General features: G+C 40.3%; 1 protein-coding gene across 2 annotated transcripts; it reads right to left on the bottom strand.

Annotated features, from left to right (window-relative positions):
- Nucleotides 1-8,685: 8,685 nt before the first annotated feature.
- On the bottom strand, nucleotides 8,686-16,885 carry LOC146706839 (UDP-sugar transporter protein SLC35A5-like). 2 transcript variants are annotated; one of them, XM_085460819.1, is made up of 3 exons: nucleotides 16,846-16,885; nucleotides 10,179-10,447; nucleotides 8,686-9,555 (listed from the first exon to the last, which is right to left on the bottom strand). In XM_085460819.1, exons 2-3 carry the CDS (start codon nucleotides 10,398-10,400, stop codon nucleotides 9,487-9,489), a joined length of 291 nt encoding a protein of 96 aa, XP_085316945.1. In that variant the 5' UTR covers nucleotides 10,401-10,447; nucleotides 16,846-16,885; the 3' UTR covers nucleotides 8,686-9,486. The 2 variants fall into 2 exon arrangements, with proteins under 2 accessions (XP_085316945.1, XP_085316944.1); XM_085460818.1 differs by lacking the exon at nucleotides 16,846-16,885 and having other exon boundaries at nucleotides 10,179-10,744.
- Nucleotides 16,886-19,842: the final 2,957 nt, after the last annotated feature.

Raw genomic sequence — 19,842 nt, 5'->3', positions numbered from 1 at the left:
GTAGCAGAAACATTACTTGAGGGTAAACAAAAAGAAGAGCTTTGTGACAAAATAAAGCAACTACCTATGTCAGCAACAACAGCCCGGCGGCGGGGTCTGTATATTCTCGATTACCGCTGTCGAGAAATAAAACAAACTTTTAAAAATCTGCTCCGGGTCGGGAGGGGCGGTATAACACACTTGGATTACTCCGTCACATCCTGTTATTCAAAAAATGGCGGATAATGCAACATATTGTTTACCTTCGGTTTTAAAACTTATTTCTCCGCAGTTCTCCCGGTATGCGGAGACGAAAATAACGTCGTCTTCTTGTTCTTCTTTTCCCCGCGGCGGCAGTGGAGGTTCTGCGGGTAGTATGGCGTCTAATTCGGCACGGAAAACGGCCGGATTTATGCTGCTACTCTCCGCACTATCGATAGCTTCTGTAAGTATCAGATTTTTTGATAAAACAAGTCTATCTAAACTTATTTAAAAAAATGATATATACTTATTTAATCGTACCGTAGTCCACTTGCGTGAAATCATTGATGTAGAAATCTAAAAGAAAGTAATCAAATTATTGACATCTCTGTTGATATATAATTTAAAGTCGTAAAGAAAAAAAAAAAAAAAAAAACTTACCGGGGTGAGGTACGAACAGATCTGGCGAGATGGCCCTGGCGCTCTGATCGGCGGCGTTGTTTGAACGGGATGCTGACATAATATTCACGGATTCTTCCTCGCGATTGGTAGAACTTTCATAGTAGGGGCCGAGCAGATATCGGCTCTTTTGACTCCCCTCCCGTTTCTTCTCTCATTTTATCCTCGTCTAGCGAGGCATCTGTTTTTTCGCATCTTTCTCTTGACAATATTGTCAGTTAGAGAGGGTTTTTTTTTTTTCCTCATCCTTCGGGTCTCTCTCTCTCTCTCTGTGTGTGTGTGTGTGTGTGTGTGTGTGTGTGTGTGTGTGTGCAGTCGGGAGAGTTGAGGTATCCAATTTCCTTTTTTTGAATACCTTCTTGTGAGGGCTGTCTGTTTTCCGCATTCTGCAACGGTAAAATACGACTTAGAGGCGGATATTTGTTTTACCTTATGGGCAACAGTTGTTCTTGTTCGCCTCCTGTTGACAAAACTCGCCTCATGGTTTAAACTTGACTCTGAGAAAAAAAACTCTTTCCCACAGAGGGGGTGCTTTAATAAACTTATTCGAATATGAGCTTTTTTCCACTAAGGCTTATTTTAGGGGAGGAGATGTACGAAATTATTTACCGGGTTACAAGCAATGATAATATCGGCTGTTGACTCCTCAGTGTCATCATTTTCTGTCTATTGAGAAAACCCATTGTAAAAGTAGCTAAAAGTAATGAAGAAAAAAACTCTACCAAGGAGCAGGCTGCGCAAAACCTACCTCATATAGATGTTTTAATAATAATAATAATATTTTTTTTGGGGGGCGCAATATAGGTTATAAGCATTGAGAAAAAACTGATATCTGCTGTCTCATTCCTCCTTGACCCGCGGGGTGTGTGTGTGTGTGTGTGTGTGTGTGTGTGTAACAAGATCGCCTGTCACGGCAATTATGGTTTGTTTTTCAGTCACTTGTAAAAGGGACTATCAAAAGGAAAAGTAGTATTCACTAAGGGATATTTATTCATTTTTACACATACGAGGTAGGCAGCCTGTAGGTTACAAACGGATAGAAAGTTCTTCTTTTCATCACAAGCTATGGTGTATCTTAAAGGTTTTTTACTGCGTCTGTATTATAGGAAAATAAAATACTATTGAAAGAAACGGTTCTCTACAGGCAATAAGAAGTCACTCTTTTTTCCCATTACACGCGCCGGTGCAGCTTAAGAAAGTAAAATTACATCCGCTATTGTAAAAAAAAAAAAAAAAAAAAAAAAAATACAGAGAAAATTGACAAAATATTGAAACAGAATTCAAACTATGAGTTTGTGGAAAACTAACTGCCGCTCTGTCTCTCTATACAGCACAGAATCAGCTGCTGCATCACCGCTCTGCTTTTATTCCGCTCCCATGCTGCAGACCCTCCCTCCCTCTAAAAACTTTTTTCTTTTTTTTCCAACAACAGGTTTCCCCTCCCTTCTCCGGATGCCGGGGGTTTCCCACCCCTCCCTTCTCCGGATGCAATTCGTCACGCTTATTACACACTTCCGGGGGGAGGGGGGAGGTCAAAAGGTCATGATTAGGGCCATCAATCAAATCGATTAAATTTTGTCACATACTGTAGGGAGTATCTCTCTGGCAATTTATAATCAAACAGTTTAAGCTTTCCCCATGGTGTCTTGAAGACCATATTGTTTAAAAGTCTGCAACTGTGTGCTAGCTTTATGATAAGAATTATCAGCCTATATTGATGGTTACAAATTATTGTGTGGGTGTGCATGTGCAATCTTTTATATAAAAAAAAACAAACAAAATTTGATATTTTGTAATGTAATATTGGACTGACTTGCTTTGAAATGCCAGGAATTACAAACTCAGATTTATTGATTAATTGAATGCAGAAAGTGAGAGACAGCATCTAGGTCTAAATCTTGTGCTGCAAATGATGACAATAAAAGTCTCAAATATAACAAAACCAAAGATTATAGATACTCAACAAATACAGACTTTTCCCATCACTTAAACCCAAACAGATCCTCAAAGTATAACTGATTGCATTCAATTTGCCTCCAAAACAACAACAACAACTAAGCTCAAACAACAAAAATGAGTAAATAAGATTTCCTATGCAAACTGGGCCTTTTTATCTTTAAAGGTAGAAAAGCTGGTCATCCAGTTTCATATTGGGCTCTTTGTGGATGCTCTGACCCACAAGGAAAGCCAACTTGTGGGCGTACTGGCAGGGAGCAGGCACTCTGATGATCCCCTAAAGCACAAAGAAAAACAATCAGGCATGACCAACACAATGCCAAAGTCAGTGACATTTACACAGTCGGGGAAAATTATTTGATCCTGCTGAATTTATACGTTTGCTCACTTACACAGAAATGAAGTCTAATTTTTAATGGCAGTTTTATTTTAACAAATATAGAAAAAAAAACATTATATCAGAGTTATGAATGGATTCACATGTCACTGAGTGAAAAAAGTATTTGATACAAAAGTAAAACACAAGTGGGTACTTTGTGAAGGAACTCTTGGCCAGTACAGCCGTATAGTCTGTCACCAGGTTTGCACACATCTCTGGAGTGATTTTGGCCCGGTCCTTTTTACAGAAACTAAGTCCTTTAGGTTTCTCAGTTGCCACTTGGGAACTCAAAGCTTAAGCTCCCTCCACAGGTTTTCTATACAATTGAGGTCTGGAAACTGACTAGACCACTCAATGACCTTAATGTACTACTTCTTTGGCCGGTATGTTTTAGGTCATCATCATGCTGGAAGACTGATTTGGACTAGGGCTGCCACGATTAGTCGACTATCAAAATCGTCGACGACTAATTTAATAGTTGATGTGTCGTTTGAAGCTTTGTAAGATCCCAAAAGACGCAGGAATAAGTAGTAGTATTTAAGGGTGTAATAACGGACTGAAGCAGAAGATGGCAGCAGTGCATGTACAAGGATGCCAGCTGCCGTTAAACCTTGAAGAAGAGGAAGCCTTGTCCCAGAATTCGTAGCGCAGCCCTGCTCAGTTTCCAACAATGGCGGCAGCTAGTTAATTTTAATGTTACCCTTATTATTCTTTCTGGGTCACAAAATAAACGTTTAACATATTTTCAGGCGAGAATGTAGCTGTGTAAACTTCAAATATCTGCTCAGTTTATCCGTGTATTTCCGTGGTGCTGATGCTGCGCTGAGCAAAAACCTCCTGAAGCTTTTGAAGTGTGAAAAATCAGGGTGAAAAAATGCAGCAAAGACCTGACACAGGACCTGAGAGATGCATCTGGGCTTGCAGTTGATCCATATACTGCTTACTGAAGCCACATCAGAAATGGTGTCATTGTGAGGGTGGCTGTCAAAAAATTACTGTTAAGGAAGAGAAATTGGAAGAAAATGTTATGGTATGCCAAATGACACAATAACCAGACTGAAAATCCCTGTGAGCCCTGTTGCAACAGTGCTTATTGAGTCATAGTTTGACAGAGAATAAACAAAAACAGCCAACATCCACATAAAACTCTTGGATTACTTAAAGAATTGACCTGAAAGCTTGCCTGATACATAGATTTCTTGGAATATAAAGGTCATCTTACTGAATATTGATATACAAGATAAGGGGTATATAGTCTCAATGACACGGTCATCTTTGTATTGCATTATACTGAGTTGTTTCTCCTCATAAGCTGTTTCACAGATGAGCCATTAAAGGAAAAGCCACCACATATCTCTAAACGGCTCACACAACATAATCAGAGTGATATTCTTTTAACCAAATTAACCCGCAGTGTTATTTTTAGTGTCTTGTATTTGATCATTATTTCTGCAAGTTTTAGTTCACACTTACATCCTGTCAATGTTGTCTTTTTAAAACCTTTCTGAGACACACACAACAGTTTTAAAAAATTCTTTGGCAGTATAATAATCATAATGTAAAGGGGAAGTCTGATAAACATGTGTGCGTGCATGTTTGTATGTATTCCAGCAGGTTTGGCTGGATCCATTTCCAGTCGCAGCCATGTGCCCTTGTGCCCCAGGCTGTGCTCCGGCTCATCAGCCTACATTCTTGCTCTCAGGCTAGGCTTTGTAACATTGGGGACCAGCCGCATCCTACTTCTGAAAATGTCTGCCAGTGCCGGTGATTACCTGACAGTAAACACATGCACACAACTTTTATTTTTCACATCTGGATAAATAGATTTAAAAAACAGTGTTAATTTTTCTGGCGTGCATTACAGTGATGTGTTGGCAGCTTGCTCAGTACGTGTCTTCACATTTTGTTCTGTTTGCAGAAAACAAGTATGACTTCCTCCCAGCATCTGTAAATCTGCTTGCCGAGGCTCTTCTGGTCATGTCAGTCAGGGTCATAGTCCAAGGTAAACTTTGATAGCATACTGCTGTTCTCATTTGAAGTCATGCTGTTGTCTAAAAATTGTTTGCCTCATTCTGATGTCTTTTCAAAAAAAGGTTGCCATGGTTACACAGGCATGAGGCACATCGCCATTCTGAAGCTGGTTGGCACACAGTTGCCAGATATGGGCGGAGTCTTGGAGCTCTATCCTATCAATGGTAAGAATTTTTAATACAAAATAGTGAACAGATATATTTTCTGAAAGCTAAGGTCTCTACTTTTTTGGTATCTGAGTTCAGTGTGATAAGTTTAGAGGAAGAGGAAAATGTCGATGTGCTACATCTATTGTGAAATTCACTCTTTAATAGGTTGTTCCTAACCTGATCCTCTGGTCCATCCAGGGAGTGCTACCGTGGAGCGTGAAGGGCTCTCAGCTACCCTCGTGAAGGACATGAGAAACTACTTCCAAATCAGCCCAGAATACTTCTCCATGCTGCTGGTGGGGAAGGACGGCAATGTTAAGTGCTGGTACCCCTCACCCATGTGGTCCATGGCCATTATCTATGACCTTGTAGACTCTATGCAGCAGGGCCGTGCAGAGAGGTTTAAAGGGGCGGGTGCTCAAAGTTAAAAAGGGGCACATTGAACCAGGCTGAATAACAACAACACACATTCATCAAGAATCTAATATGGGAAGGGCAGGGCTGTGTTGATCTGAGACTGTAGACATTAAAAAGTCCAGAGGAGAGATGGTAGCTGATTAAACAAGTGTCATGAGATAATAACAAAATGCAAAGATTGGTGACAGCGCTTGGAACCATAAGGCAACAAAAAACTGTGAGAAATCATTTAGGCTCTGCCTGTGAATCACTCTTCCTTCTTCTTCCTTCCATCATTTCATATATCACTCTCCACTTGCTATGTGAGAACAAGGCACAACTTGCTATTGCAATAAACTATAATCTAATCATCCACACCTAACAACTCTTGCACTTAATCTATAATAAAATGATGACAGAAAAATGTTATAGCACTGCCTTTAGTAGCTTCACACAGCTCCTGCTGTTTCCTCCTCATGTCCTTCTTCAGAATACTGTATATACTATGGGCATCATGGTGCTGATCCAGAATCCTTACATTATTATTTATTACTAGAGTTACAATAATAAAGCAATGAGGAGGGGGAAGTAATAAATATGAAATAATGTCATTATGATGATTCCATTTGTTTCACTATCCACTCTGTGCAGGGCAAAGCTTATTACATGTTTAAACTGTAGAGATACAATAATTTTACTGCTGTAAAATCCAACTTTTGTCTTATTTAAAATATAAATCTAATATAATCTGCTTCTTAATGTATGTTCTTTAAAATACAGCGTGTGTTTTTAATATATTATAATTATAATAATGCATAATTATGTGGACATGCATATTAAATTGTTTTTTAGTGAAATATAATCCCTCCAGAAAGGCAGGAAAAGCCCGGAAACTTACTTTAAAACTAAATATGTTCCCTAAAACGGTGACAGAGCTACAGACCCATGACAGCCTTACACAGGTAGCCAGCAGCTGTGACCAGCACTACATGTGCAGTTAATAAAAGGACAGGTAATGTTTGTCGCGCTGTTGCACACACAGCACGCTCGTTTGTTTCAGTTCGTCAGTTGCAACAAGACAGCTTACCAACGTGTACGTAATAAATCAAAAATCAAATCAAATCAAATCACTTTTATTGTCACATCACATGTGCAGGTACACTGGTAAAGCACATGTGAGTGAAATTCTTGTGTGCGAGCTTCACAAGCAACAGAGTTGTGCAAAATACAATAATGTAAACAAGCAAAATACAAGAATGGCTACATCTGAAACTAATAAATATATGTACAATATATAATAGTATATGCATTTCGTATAATAGTATATGCATTTAAGCTAATAAGCTAATACTCCTGTGTGCTACACACTACAGTGCACGCTGTACACCTACTTACTGGTTGTGTCGCATCAGTCTGTGTCTCTGAGTTAACTTGTGTTTCTCCTACAGCTCCGGACCGCTAAAAATGCGCGTGCTCTTTGTGAGCTCGTTCCCGGCTCGTAACCAGCGCGTTCTGCCGTCAAGGGCGATCATTGGTTAAATGTGATCATGTGACTGATGCAAGCCAGATCCTTTTATTTAGCAAAACTGTGATTAATAGTTAAATATTATTGTTGAGGGGCACAGACAGGACTCCGCACACACACATTAAAAAAAAAAATATATATATATTTTTTTAAAAAGTTGCCTCAACAAAAGGGCACTTTGGGCACCCATCAGGAAAGGGGCGGGTGCTCAAGCCCCTCTAGCCCCCCCCCCCCCTCTGCACGTGCCTGCTATGCAGCTCCGCAGACAGGAGATGGCCATCCAGCAGTGGCTTCGCATGCGCTGCCCTGAAGACTAATATGGTGGCTATGGTTACCATCAACGAACACGGTTATCAGGATGGCTATCACCAGGGGTATGGTGATAAAAGGTGCGTGCATTCCAATGATGCACACTGGCCTGCAGCTGGTCCTTGGTGCTACCTTCCTTTGGCCCAAAACCTTTGTGTGTCTTTCCCATCTCCCACCGGGCAGTTGGCACAGACGACTATTTTGTAGCACTTAGTGAAGGGAAGAAAAATGCTTTCACATATCCAGTTCTTTAACATTCCCTATATAGCATAGTACGCTGCTTTATACTTAGCAGCGTCAGATCTGGTTAGTCAGTAAATTTATGGATGAACCTGAAGGTTCAGAAATGGATTGCGTACTTTAGTTTTTGCCGGGTTTGTTTTTTTTTGTTTATTTCAACTTAAAACATTATTGCATCGTGTGTCATCTCTAACAGGCTTTTTTAGATCAGACTTACATAGTTTCAGCACACACGTTGATTTTGTAGATAATAGAACATTTTTATTGGACATCTGTTGCATTTGAAGTGCAGTTACCAATAATATTATTAAAAGCATCACATTATTTCTCTTTTGTAAAGTTTCTGTTGCTATACATTGTTTCTATTTATTCTTTGTTTCTATATGGCTATATGAAAATAAACATTTGTTTACTACCAGGTCCTTTAAATTATTTGTCTCACTTTCAGTGCCAATGCGCTGCAATAATCTTTTGAGCAACACCTCCCCCTAGTGGCAAAACTGGAAAAATATTTCCAAGTATATTTTAGTGGTCATGTAATGATTGAAACAACCTGCCGTACTTGTAATATCTACAGTAGTTTTAGACCTTCTCAACTTACTGTCCCCTCAATGCAATCACATTTGCAAAAACACTTTGCGAGTAAGAAGGGCTTGAATCCACCTACCCATTTTCTTCCACTTATCCAATTAAGGGCATGGGGAGGCTGGAGCATCTCTCAGCTGCCATAGAGCAAGAGACAGAGTTTGTATTAAACATGGCCAAAGTGTATGTACAAGTGAGTCTTGTTCATTTAAAGCTTAGACATCAGACTGCGTTACAGTCTCTTTTCTCTTGGATCTGTATAATGTTAGTGGGTGTGGAACACTGTTATTCAGCAGGTGGGTAAACTATCTAAGAGTTGGCTTAAAGGAACTGATAGGGAGCTAAAACAGCTATCAAGCATGTGCAAAGTAATAGAAGAAAAACATGGAGTTAGAGCAGCTAGTACCCTTTAGGTCTTCCTCCAGAAAACCTCAGTATTTAAATAAATGCACAAATTTATGACAAGACATCAGCGATTGTATTAAATTGCATTACTTGCACAGAAGTAAAACAACTTGCCATTTATTTTACAAGAAAATGCATTCACACGTGAGGATTTTAATGGCACAAACAACAATCTTTAGACAATGTTATTTTACAGTTTAACAAGAAAATATTCAAGCCCCAAGTAAGAGAGGCAGGGAGTTTGTGGTGCTGACAGAAAGTCAGGCATTAGTGGCAATTATGTCAATGCCACTTATTCTGGCTCAGAAAATAAACAAATAAAAAAATAAACTGCCTCTTCCACAGTACAATACAAACTGAATTCATCATAGTGTGGATAAAGATTCAAAATCACCACAATTTCAAACAAATCTATTATCAAAACAATCCTGAAACTGCAGTTTCTGGTCCTTAGACGTCCAGCACCAGCAAGCAGTCAAATAGCAGCATGTACAACAGGAATCATGTAAAGAAATACACTGTCCATAAAAGGAATCCATAATGAATCCAAAAGTATCACTTATTTTCCAACAAACAGCGTTGCTGGTACTTTCCCCCATATGAATGACAGCAGTCATCCACAGACAGGCACGTTTCCAAAATATACACATTTCGCTAATTCTGTTATTAAACACTTTGTTTTTAATTCTAGGAGTCTATCATATAATCTATCAACAGTATCTTTCACCGTTTACCTGCTTATCACTGTTCAAATAAATGCTTTCACAGACAATCTGTGACCATGTTCCATCCAGTCAATTGTCCAGTTCGATATCAGCAGCAGGAAAGATGCAGAGTATCCTCTGGATACTTGGGAGTGAGCTCTATCATTACTACAAGGACTCTTCATCAGAAACACTGTCTGCATTTGCCTTTGTCAGGAGCTCGAGCTCCTCACTGTCCTGCAACACAAAAAAGAGACAAGGCATCAGAATGAATGAACAAGTGATCAAATCCAGTGGACAAATCTGCAGACATTGAGGCACTGTGCACATCTTTTTTCTGTTTTCAGAAAGTGGAGGGCAGTATTTACTCCCCGAAAAACACCGGGGAAGTACCGTGCATTTTAAAGCCACGGCTGCCAATGGAGAGGGTATTTTTGTTAGTGCTCTAGCAAAGAAACAAACACCTGAAACCTGGCATTTCACCTGATTTACAGGGTTTCTTCAATACAGAACAGGACGCTGGGGATGAAAAGAATTCCAGGATAGTATCCCCACAGACTACTGTATTGTTAAATAGCTTCTTCCATCAAAAAACACTTGACTACTAAAGGAATTCTATGAAGTAAGGCTCCAGCATGAGCCTGGATGCTATTTTCATAGCTGGGAATCAGGTTTCCTCTTGCACTCAAGAAATGACATTACAGAGAAACAAGAGCCAAGTTTCCTGCAGAGCACTTGGTATGTGGGCGGGAGTAGAGGAAGTGGATATACATCGGGGTTAGGTGAGCGAAGTTGTGTGAGGAAAAGGAGTGTGTGGGCTTGTGTGCGTGACTACTGAGGATTTGTGGTTTGTCTCCTACCCCTCTTGACCTCTCAAACACCTCCCCGTTGATGACCCGTAGTTTCTCCCGCTGCAGGCTATATTCCAGGTCCTTGGGCCAGCTGGCATTGTAGATAAAGATGGCCAGCAGGACCGTGGGTGCCTGGAGGAAGAAGTCCAGCGAAGGGTGGAAGTCAAAGAGGAAGAGGGAGAGGCCTGTGACCAGAACAGTAGTGAACTGGCCAGTCAGCACATGGAACATGTTGTCTCTGAATTTTAAGATGAAGGCCACGGATAAGCCCAGGGCAGCTAGGGAGAACACAGAAGATTATGAGTTCTTCAAATGCATACTAGAGATAGATAAATGAACTAGTCCAGTTAATAACAAATTACACCCAGCAGCTGGATTAGTGTAACTTAGCACTGATGCCAGAAGCAGGACCAAATACCCACCAGGCTCTGTTCAAAGGCATAAAACAACTCAAGTACCAGCAGCTTACAAGATCACAAGTTAAGATGATTTTGTCTGTAGACGACAGAAATTGTACAAAGTAGTGGTTTTGCATGCTACAGTCTTTTGGAGCCCCCACCCCAACCCCTCCTCTATTTACGCCAGCTTTCATCTGATTGGCTGCCCCTACATCTGAGCTTCTACAAACAGAACCAGGTGCTGCACCACTTCCTCTGCTTATCAATTTGACAGACTTCCTTCAACCCAGCCATGCCTTCCAGCTCATCCTGGAGGACACAGTATTCCCCAAGCCCGCTGAGACCTCCTCCCAGTAGGACATGGCCAAAAACACCTCACCTACCTAGGAGTCCAGGAGGAATCCTGGTTAGATGCCCCGAGTACCTCAACTGTCTTCTTTTGATGAACATATTTTCTCTTCCTCAAGCAACTTATATAATCCACATGGACATGTTTGCATATAATTCAAAGCAGCAAACTAATTAAATTAAATTAAATTAAATTAAATTAAATTAGAGTGGACATCTCCAGCAACAGAAATGACAGTAGGAGATCTCAGTTCAATAAACATCACACTTATGCCTGCTTGATATTCATCTTCCAGTCATATGCTGTATAAAACAGTATTCAAATGTCCCTCTGATGTGAGAATGATGCACTACAGTGCTGACTGAAGTTATCAATCTTGTGATAGGCAGAAACACCAAAAGTTAAAAATGGAACAGTCAGGTCACTAAACTGCTGAGACTGGAGTGGGGCTGGTGGAAACTGCGGCAGACCAGGGCACTGAAACATAGACAGACAGTTCTTTTGCAATGAAAAACATAAACACCCATGCTCCCGGTAGGTTTCCGCTGTGTCAGCTGTTTACATTATAGGTGCTTATGCAGTAACCATGGTAACCACGGACTCTGAGCGGCTGGATCGACGGAGGTCAGACAACAATTTTACATATATGATCTTCAAACAGGACACAGCCATTATCCGTCCTGGCCTCATATCAAATGTGAACGCAGACTGAGTCTATGTTTGACGTTTGCTTTATATCTAATCTTCCTCTCAAACATTTAAACAGCAGCGAGTCTGCAGCTGAGGGAACACAAACTCAAATTCTCGGATTGAACAGGTTTGCTCGTTTCTTGCGTGTATTCATTTGGTGATTTATTAAATGTGTAACTGTTATTCTAATCTGCTGCTGAGTCTCGTACGCTGATGAAAATGCAGAAAACTTAAAATAATAGAAAACAATAGAAAGAAAAATATTCTTGTAACAGTGCACATTTAGTGCATTTAGTACAATTGGCTTCAGTTGAGGTATTATTTCAGCTTTTCTAATGCTAATCAGCTGCTCCCGTTTGTAAACCCGCTTGTTCCCATGATTACGCATCTTAACTCATCATCATTATTAAAATATGTATTACTTTTATGTATTAGTGATCTATTTGTTGTAATCATCTATCCTTGCAGTTGTTTATTACACAAAATAAGTTATATTATCACTTCTGGCCACATAGCACTGATATTCACTGCACATGCCCATATTAACTTTTTCCAGCCAGGTGTTTTCCTTTTCCCATTCTTCCCTTTCTCTGAGGGGAACAAACATTGCTGCTCTAATGCTGGGCTTACACTGTGCAGTTTTAGGCCCATTTTGAGCCGTTTTTTAAGTGATCGAACCGATTTTGGCCTTCATCGTGCATCGTGTAGTATACGTGGGGTAACGAGAAGTGATTAACACCTCACGACCAGCTCCCGACCATCAATCGCTCGTGAGGGTGTCACCGTAGCTATTCACACTGCTCACGCGCAAACACGTAAACGTCGGTGAAAAAAATGGAGCAGCACGGCTGTGCAGCGTGTGATCTGGACACAAGCGATGGAGGCACAACTTGTAGAACTTTGGAAACCTCATCCGAGCCTTTTTGATGTGGCATCACAAAATTATCATGACCACAACAACCGTGAAAACAGTTGGATTTACACTGCTGCTCAATCACAGCTGCCTGATCATGTTTTTCATTAGCAATTTAGCAAAGTTGATGGTGGTGGTGTGTCTGTGTGAGTGAAAGACAGAGAGGGAGAGCGAGCGACAGATTTTCTGTTATAACCTTCATGTTATGGAGGCACAGTGTGAGCACTCAGGTCGCATCAGAGCATCGGGCGGTATAGTGTGAGACTCTGCATCGTGACCTACCAACTTCTAACCCCTGCGAGTCAATCGTGCAGTTTGAGCAGGAGCTGAATAACGTGACTGAAGAAATCGCACAGTGTCTGCCCAGCTTTAGGTGTACTGTCGTCCGAGACTTGCACCGCAGTGTCGGCGTTTGTTTCCCTGTTGGCCATGCTTCTTGTTGTGGTCATCTGTTGTCTTCCGGTATTTTCTCCGTAAGAAATGACAGTAGGAGATCTCAGTTCAATAAACATCACACTTATGCCTGCTTGATATTCATCTTTCAGTCATATGCTGTATAAAACAGTATTCAAATGTCCCTCTGATGTGAGAATGATGCACTACAGTGCTGACTGAAGTTATCAATCTTGTGATAGGCAGAAACACCAAAAGTTAAAAATGGAACAGTCAGGTCACTAAACTGCTGAGACTGGAGTGGGGCTGGTGGAAACTGTGGCAGACCAGGGCACTGAAACATAGACAGACAGTTCTTTTGCAATGAAAAACATAAACACCCATGCTCCCGGTAGGTTTCCGCTGTGTCAGCTGTTTACATTATAGGTGCTTATGCAGTAACCATGGTAACCACGGACTCTGAGCGGCTGGATCGACGGAGGTCAGACAACAATTTTACATATATGATCTTCAAACAGGACACAGCCATTATCCGTCCTGGCCTCATATCAAATGTGAACGCAGACTGAGTCTATGTTTGACGTTTTCTTTATATCTAATCTTCCTCTCAAACATTTAAACAGCAGCGAGTCTGCAGCTGAGGGAACACAAACTCAAATTCTCGGATTGAACAGGTTTGCTCGTTTCTTGCGTGTATTCATTTGGTGATTTATTAAATGTGTAACTGTTATTCTAATCTGCTGCTGAGTCTCGTACGCTGATGAAAATGCAGAAAACACAGATCACGAACACCTGTTCAACCAATCACTTTCATTCCACTTTGATCTGCGACAAACTGACGGTTCATCTCTGTTACAGTGTTGCATTAGACTGCTATATTTTTTTGTTCTTTATGCTGTAGATTTTCATGTCTCTGGAATAGTTGGCAGTAATAAGGATGATCTTCTGTAAAATCATATTGATATGACCCGTGACATATTCGTACATGTCAGTTAGACTAGTCAGCTGGGAAACTGTTAACTCATAGAGCTGACGATATCGTGGATATGCTGACCTCGCTCCGTGGTGTACAGGGCCGTTTACCCTCATGATTACTATTCACAATAAAAATATTAGCCGAACATCATGAAGTCTGTATGTGTTTCATAGTGTCGAACAACCTTTGTACAGTTAAAGCCAGCAGTTACTACATGACGGAAACACCAACGTTATCTCTTTTATACGTTTATACGCAGGTCACGCTGATTACTGAACAAAAACCCAAAGATCAGCTGTTAATCGAATTTATTTGCTCTCTCTCCTCCTTAAACATGTTTTTAATGTTAGTTATAATTCAGAATTGGCGACTGAAACACGTAGGACACATAAGAACATCAGGAAATAAAACCCCGATAAATATAACCTCAGTAAAAGAAGTCAGTGTCAGCGGGGGTTATTACAGCTGTGTACCAGGGCCTGCGCTTTGTCAGTGGTAATAACTTGATTGCTTGCGAGGCGAACGGGTCTATCCTGGGCAGACATCTCCAAAATCATCGAAGCACTTTTGCAAAGAGGCTGTATCTTGACAAACCGACCAGACATATGAAGATTAAATCACTACATTCTCGCTAAAAAAAATATTAAAACAGTATTTGGTGACACACAAACAGGGTTTTTCAAAGTTCAGTTCTGTTAGTTTCCACATGCCGGTTGTTGTGTGCTAAAAACAATGGCCACCAGGCCAAAGCAATGGTTTTGACTCGATCAGTGTTAACCCCGCCTCCTGAGTTTGATGGGTGAGGTTGACAGATAAAATTATTTCATGGTGAGACCTGAAGGAGTCAACTGTGCCAAAATGAATTAATTAAATACACAATTAAATAATTATTTAAATGTGGCAATAATTAATTAAAATGTGAAATAAATAAATAAATAAATAATTAAATGTGTCAATAATTAATTAAATGTGTCATTAATTAATTAAATGTGTCAATAATTAATTAATTAATTACATTTGTTGTAAATATTTATGTAATTAATTATTTCCGATAATTAATTAATTTGTGCATGTAAATGGAGAGTCCTCTTCACACACTGAGGTTAATTATAGAGTTCCACAGGGTTCAGTGCTAGGACCAATTCTGTTTACATTATACATGCTTCCCTTAGGCAGTATCATTAGAAGACATAGCATTCATTTTCACTGCTATGCTGATGACACCCAGCTCTATCTGTCCATGAAGCCAGATAACACACACCAATTAGTTAAACTGCAGGAATGTCTTAAAGACATAAAGACCTGGATGGCCGCTAACTTTCTGCTTCTTAATTCAGATAAAACTGAGGTTATTGTACTCGGCCCTGAAAATCTTAGAAATATGGTATCTAACCAGATTCTTACTCTGGATGGCATTACCTTGGCCTCCAGTAACGCTGTGAGGAACCTTGGAGTCATTTTTGACCAGGATATGTCCTTCAATGCACATATTAAACAAATATGTAAGACTGCGTTCTTCCATTTGCGCAACATCTCTAAAATTAGAAATATCCTGTCTCAGAGTGACGCTGAAAAACTAGTTCATGCATTTATTACTTCCAGGCTGGACTACTGTAATTCATTATTATCAGGATGTCCAAAAAACTCACTGAAAAGCCTTCAGCTAATCCAAAATGCTGCAGCAAGAGTCCTGACAGGGACTAGAAAGAGAGAGCATATTTCTCCTGTTTTGGCTTCCCTTCATTGGCTTCCTGTTAAATCCAGAATTGAATTCAAAATCCTGCTCCTCACATACAAGGTCTTAAATAATCAGGCCCCATCTTATCTTAATGACCTTGTAGTACCATATCACCCTATTAGAGCACTTCGCTCTCGCTCTGCAGGCCTACTTGTTGTTCCTAGAGTATTTAAAAGTAGAATGGGAGGCAGAGCCTTCAGTTTTCAGGCCCCTCTTCTGTGGAACCAGCTTCCAGTTTGGATTCGGGAGACAGACACTATCTCTACTTTTAAGATTAGGCTTAAAACTTTCCTTTTTGCTAAAGCATATAGTTAGGGCTGGACCAGGTGACCCTGAATCCTCCCTTAGTTATGCTGCAATAGATGTAGGCTGCCGGGGGATTCCCATGATGCATTGAGTTTTTCCTTTCCAGTCACCTTTCTCACTCACTATGTATTAATAGACCTCTCTGCATTCAATCATATCTGTTATTAACCTCTGTCTCTCTTCTACAGCATGTCTTTTATCCTGTCTTCCTTCTTTCTCCCCAACCGGTCGTGGCAGAAGGCCGCCCCTCCCTGAGCCTGGTTCTGCCGGAGGTTTCTTCCTGTTAAAAGGGAGTTTTTCCTTCCCACTGTTGCCAAAGTGCTTGCTCATAGGGGGTCATATGATTGTTGGGCTTTTCTCTGTATCTATGAAGCGCCTTGAGGTGACTTTTGTTGTGATTTGGCGCTATATAAATAAAATTGAATTGAATTGAAAATTGAATTGAATCAAGACGTGAGTGTGTGTGGTTCATTTAGGGGACATCTTTACATTTTAGAGTGAAAAAACAGCTTGACTTACATGCTTTCCAAATTCACACCGCATTAATTTAAGTATTCAACAAGTTAATTGATCTACACAGCACGGCCATTCTGTTATGGGGCTGCCCATCACATACTAGCTACTTTTGGCTGCCCCTTTATTATCAATTTTACATGCCTTGATGTGACTGTGGTCTGGCCCTATTTACCTAAACCTGAATTAAATTATTCACAAGTCACTACAACAGGTATACTTGTGTTTAATTTGGCGTATTTGATGCTCTTCCCGACACAGCTGTCAAGGGATTTTTTTTCCTCCTCCTGGTACTTAAATAGGGATCTTTCACTGTTAGGCAAATGTGCAAACCACTACACTATAGAGCCACAGCCTTCACATAATCCTCCTATATTGCTTAGAAAGAGTAAGTCTCTACCTTGACTCTCATGTCAGTGTCTGTGAGGACCATGTAGAACTCCTCGTAGGTCATGCCAAACTCTTTCCTCAGCTCTGTGATCAGATCCTGGTTTACCAGGTCTTCCTGACGAAAGCCCTTCATAGGCTTGTCATTCCCTGGAGAAATAAAGGCACATTAGAAGGATTCAATATCTACTTTCCTACTTTAAAGGGGGTACTAATTTCCCCTTTAAAGAATATCAATTAACTGTTAAAATCAAAGGAACATAACATTTATTGTATTTGGAATCTTAGTGAAATGGTCCAAAAGTCAAATGTAAATCTAATATATTGCCCGGAATATCAGATTGGGAAAATTGGGGAAAGAAGGAAAACTGCACACTATTGGTTAATCTGTCTTCTGTCATGTCTCCCTCCCCTCACTGCCAGTCGGTTGCGGCAGATGGCTGCCTCTCACTGAACCTGAGGTTTCTTCCTGTTCAAAAGGAGTTTTTTCTTTTTCTTCTTCTCACTGTCACCAAGTGATTGCTTGGTGACAGTGAGTCTTCTGAATGTTGTTTTGTTTTTTTGTTTTTTTCCTGACAATTATTCAAATGGTTATGGCTTCAAAAGGCTAGAAAAGTACAGGGCAGATACAAAAACAGCTTAAGGCATGTTACAGTCATATTTCTTAACGTAAAATGAAGAGCAATTGTTTCCCAGTTAATATGCTTACTCCTCTTTTAGTTTAGTTATCTATGCTGATTTCAAAAAACTGCTCCTTTAACAAATTTGTCTGAGAAGTTTAAGAATTAGACTCTTGAGTGAAGAGCAGAACTGAAGCATGCAGGACAAACTGGACAGACAGCAGCTGAGATCTAAAAGGGTTGGATGTCTCAGAAGTCTAATGGAGCTGGTGTTTATGCAGACCAAAGCCTTTAATCATAGCTCCTTCCGTGTGTGTGTGTATGACATACGGACCACAGAACAGTGTGTTCTTGGTGGCTGGTTTGCCCACTCTCTGCTGTGTAATGTGTATGAGCAATCAAGTCAGGAAACCCCCAGTACATGTAGGTGGCAGAAGACAGACTGCACACACAGATATGTACAGCAAACATTCTTTAATATGGTCTATATGCAAAACATACACTTGGCCAGCTAGGCTACAACCCAAAGATGAAGTCACTGTAACCAGAGGAGGGGCAATGCTGAAAGGACCAGCTGTTTGTACATGACCACCCACAGTGCGTTTCTCTCACTTCCAAGGACTCTTATGTTGACTTCCATTTACTTTCTTGAGATTCATTTACATACTGTTGCTTACCTTAACCTAAACTTAAATCAAGCCTTCATAATTAATATGAATGAAGACTTACCAACAGAGGTGGGTCACAACAATGTGACTACATAAAAACATGATGTCTGGATAAAACCTCATCTGCACATTGAGTGACAGACTTAAAAAGCTTAACAAAGAGCAGTTAACACACATCAACCGCAGCCTCTGGTTTGAGACAGCTATAAAATGTCTCAAAATAGAAGCCAAGCACAAATGACGCAGTGCGTCTCACAAAAACAGCAGCAGTTTTGTTGCATTTGAACAAGTAGGTTTTCAAGCACTGTTATAACTGCTCTCTGTGTGCATGTGGGTGTGATGAATTAAATGTCTCCAGCTTACACATCAACTCCGCAGGAGATGATGCACAGGAAAGGTATGCACTCTGGTTTGCTCTCCTGGTACATGTTATACAGACTCCTGTACTTCATAGCTGCTGAACTCATCACATTTTGGATTGGAAGCTGGAGGCATTCCTACCTCTAGCTACAAATAAAGTGTAATTACTAAAATAAGCAACGGTATTATGGTAAATGAGCCGAATCACTGAATTCAGAGGTCAACACTGTTTAGTATCACCTGCACAGAGAAGCACAAAACACTGTGGCTTTGGCAGAGTCGGTGCGCATTCTGGATGTGACTGTGGGAGCAGAGATCTCTGTTGAACACATCTAGTTTGACATAATGTGAGGAAGGTACAAGGACAGGACAGCAGACATGGCAGGAGACACTTTTCCTTGCCAGAGTCTCAGTATGGACAGCACTCACACAACAACATTTCCCTGAAAAATGGTATTTTAAGGCAAATCACATCTACTGTATTCCTAAAAACATTCAAACTTACTTACATTTATGACAGAATGCCTGAGTCTGTTTATTTCAGTACTAAGTAGAGAGCAAGCTTGAGTAGACAATGTGTTAAAGTCAAACTCTCTTGTATTGCAGGGTCTTTAGTATATAAAACAACTTGGGATGGCTGTTGTTGTAAATCGGGGCAATAAAAATAAACCTGGACTAACTGCTTTGTTGTTCTGTGTTTCTAGTTAACTTGTTTGGGTTTTTTTGTTTGTTTTTGTGTGGTGCACAGAAGTTCCCACTGTTGTGTTACTGGTTTAATATTGTTTTCCTCATAGTACATGTGAGTATTCTGTGTTTTCACAAAGTTGAACAGAAAAGCAGCAGCTCTTAAAATGACAGGAAAAGCATTTAGCTGGATCTACGATGACTCTGTCATCCTAAGGAAGATTTACTGACAGCGGAAACATGATTTTGATTTAGAATTACAACCTTTTGCTGGTTAACTGCAGTGTTTTGCTGCATGTAAGGGCTGTTTGGGAAATCCATCTTCAGTGCTGAAAACTTCAAAAATGTTTCAAAATGTTGCAGTTGAGAAATGCTGCACGTCCGGAAAACATCTGCTCCAAATTGAGAGCCACATGAGCTATTCAAAAAAAGTTCCTGGCTGAGCAACTGAAAGACTTGCTACAGTTAATAGCGATTAAGTGGCGCATACCATGTCAAAACAAGGAGCAAAAAAACAAAAATGGATTGAACCCTCTCACACTGCATATGGAACTACTTACCTATCTGATAGTGGTCGATTTTCATGGTGGAGTTGGTCAAAGAGCCAAAAATAGTTATGATAGAGACTTTCCTGATGGCCATCTCACACACAGACTCCAGGTACTCATCCCTCTGCTG

Source organism: Copadichromis virginalis, linkage group LG6, assembly GCF_057382275.1.
Source record: "Copadichromis virginalis isolate Kocher_CV1m ecotype Utaka linkage group LG6, C_Virginalis_male_GT1.1, whole genome shotgun sequence".
Lineage (NCBI taxonomy): Eukaryota > Metazoa > Chordata > Actinopteri > Cichliformes > Cichlidae > Copadichromis > Copadichromis virginalis.
The sequence above is the reverse complement of the archived record's forward strand: the minus strand, read 5'-3'. Positions and strand labels throughout refer to the sequence as shown.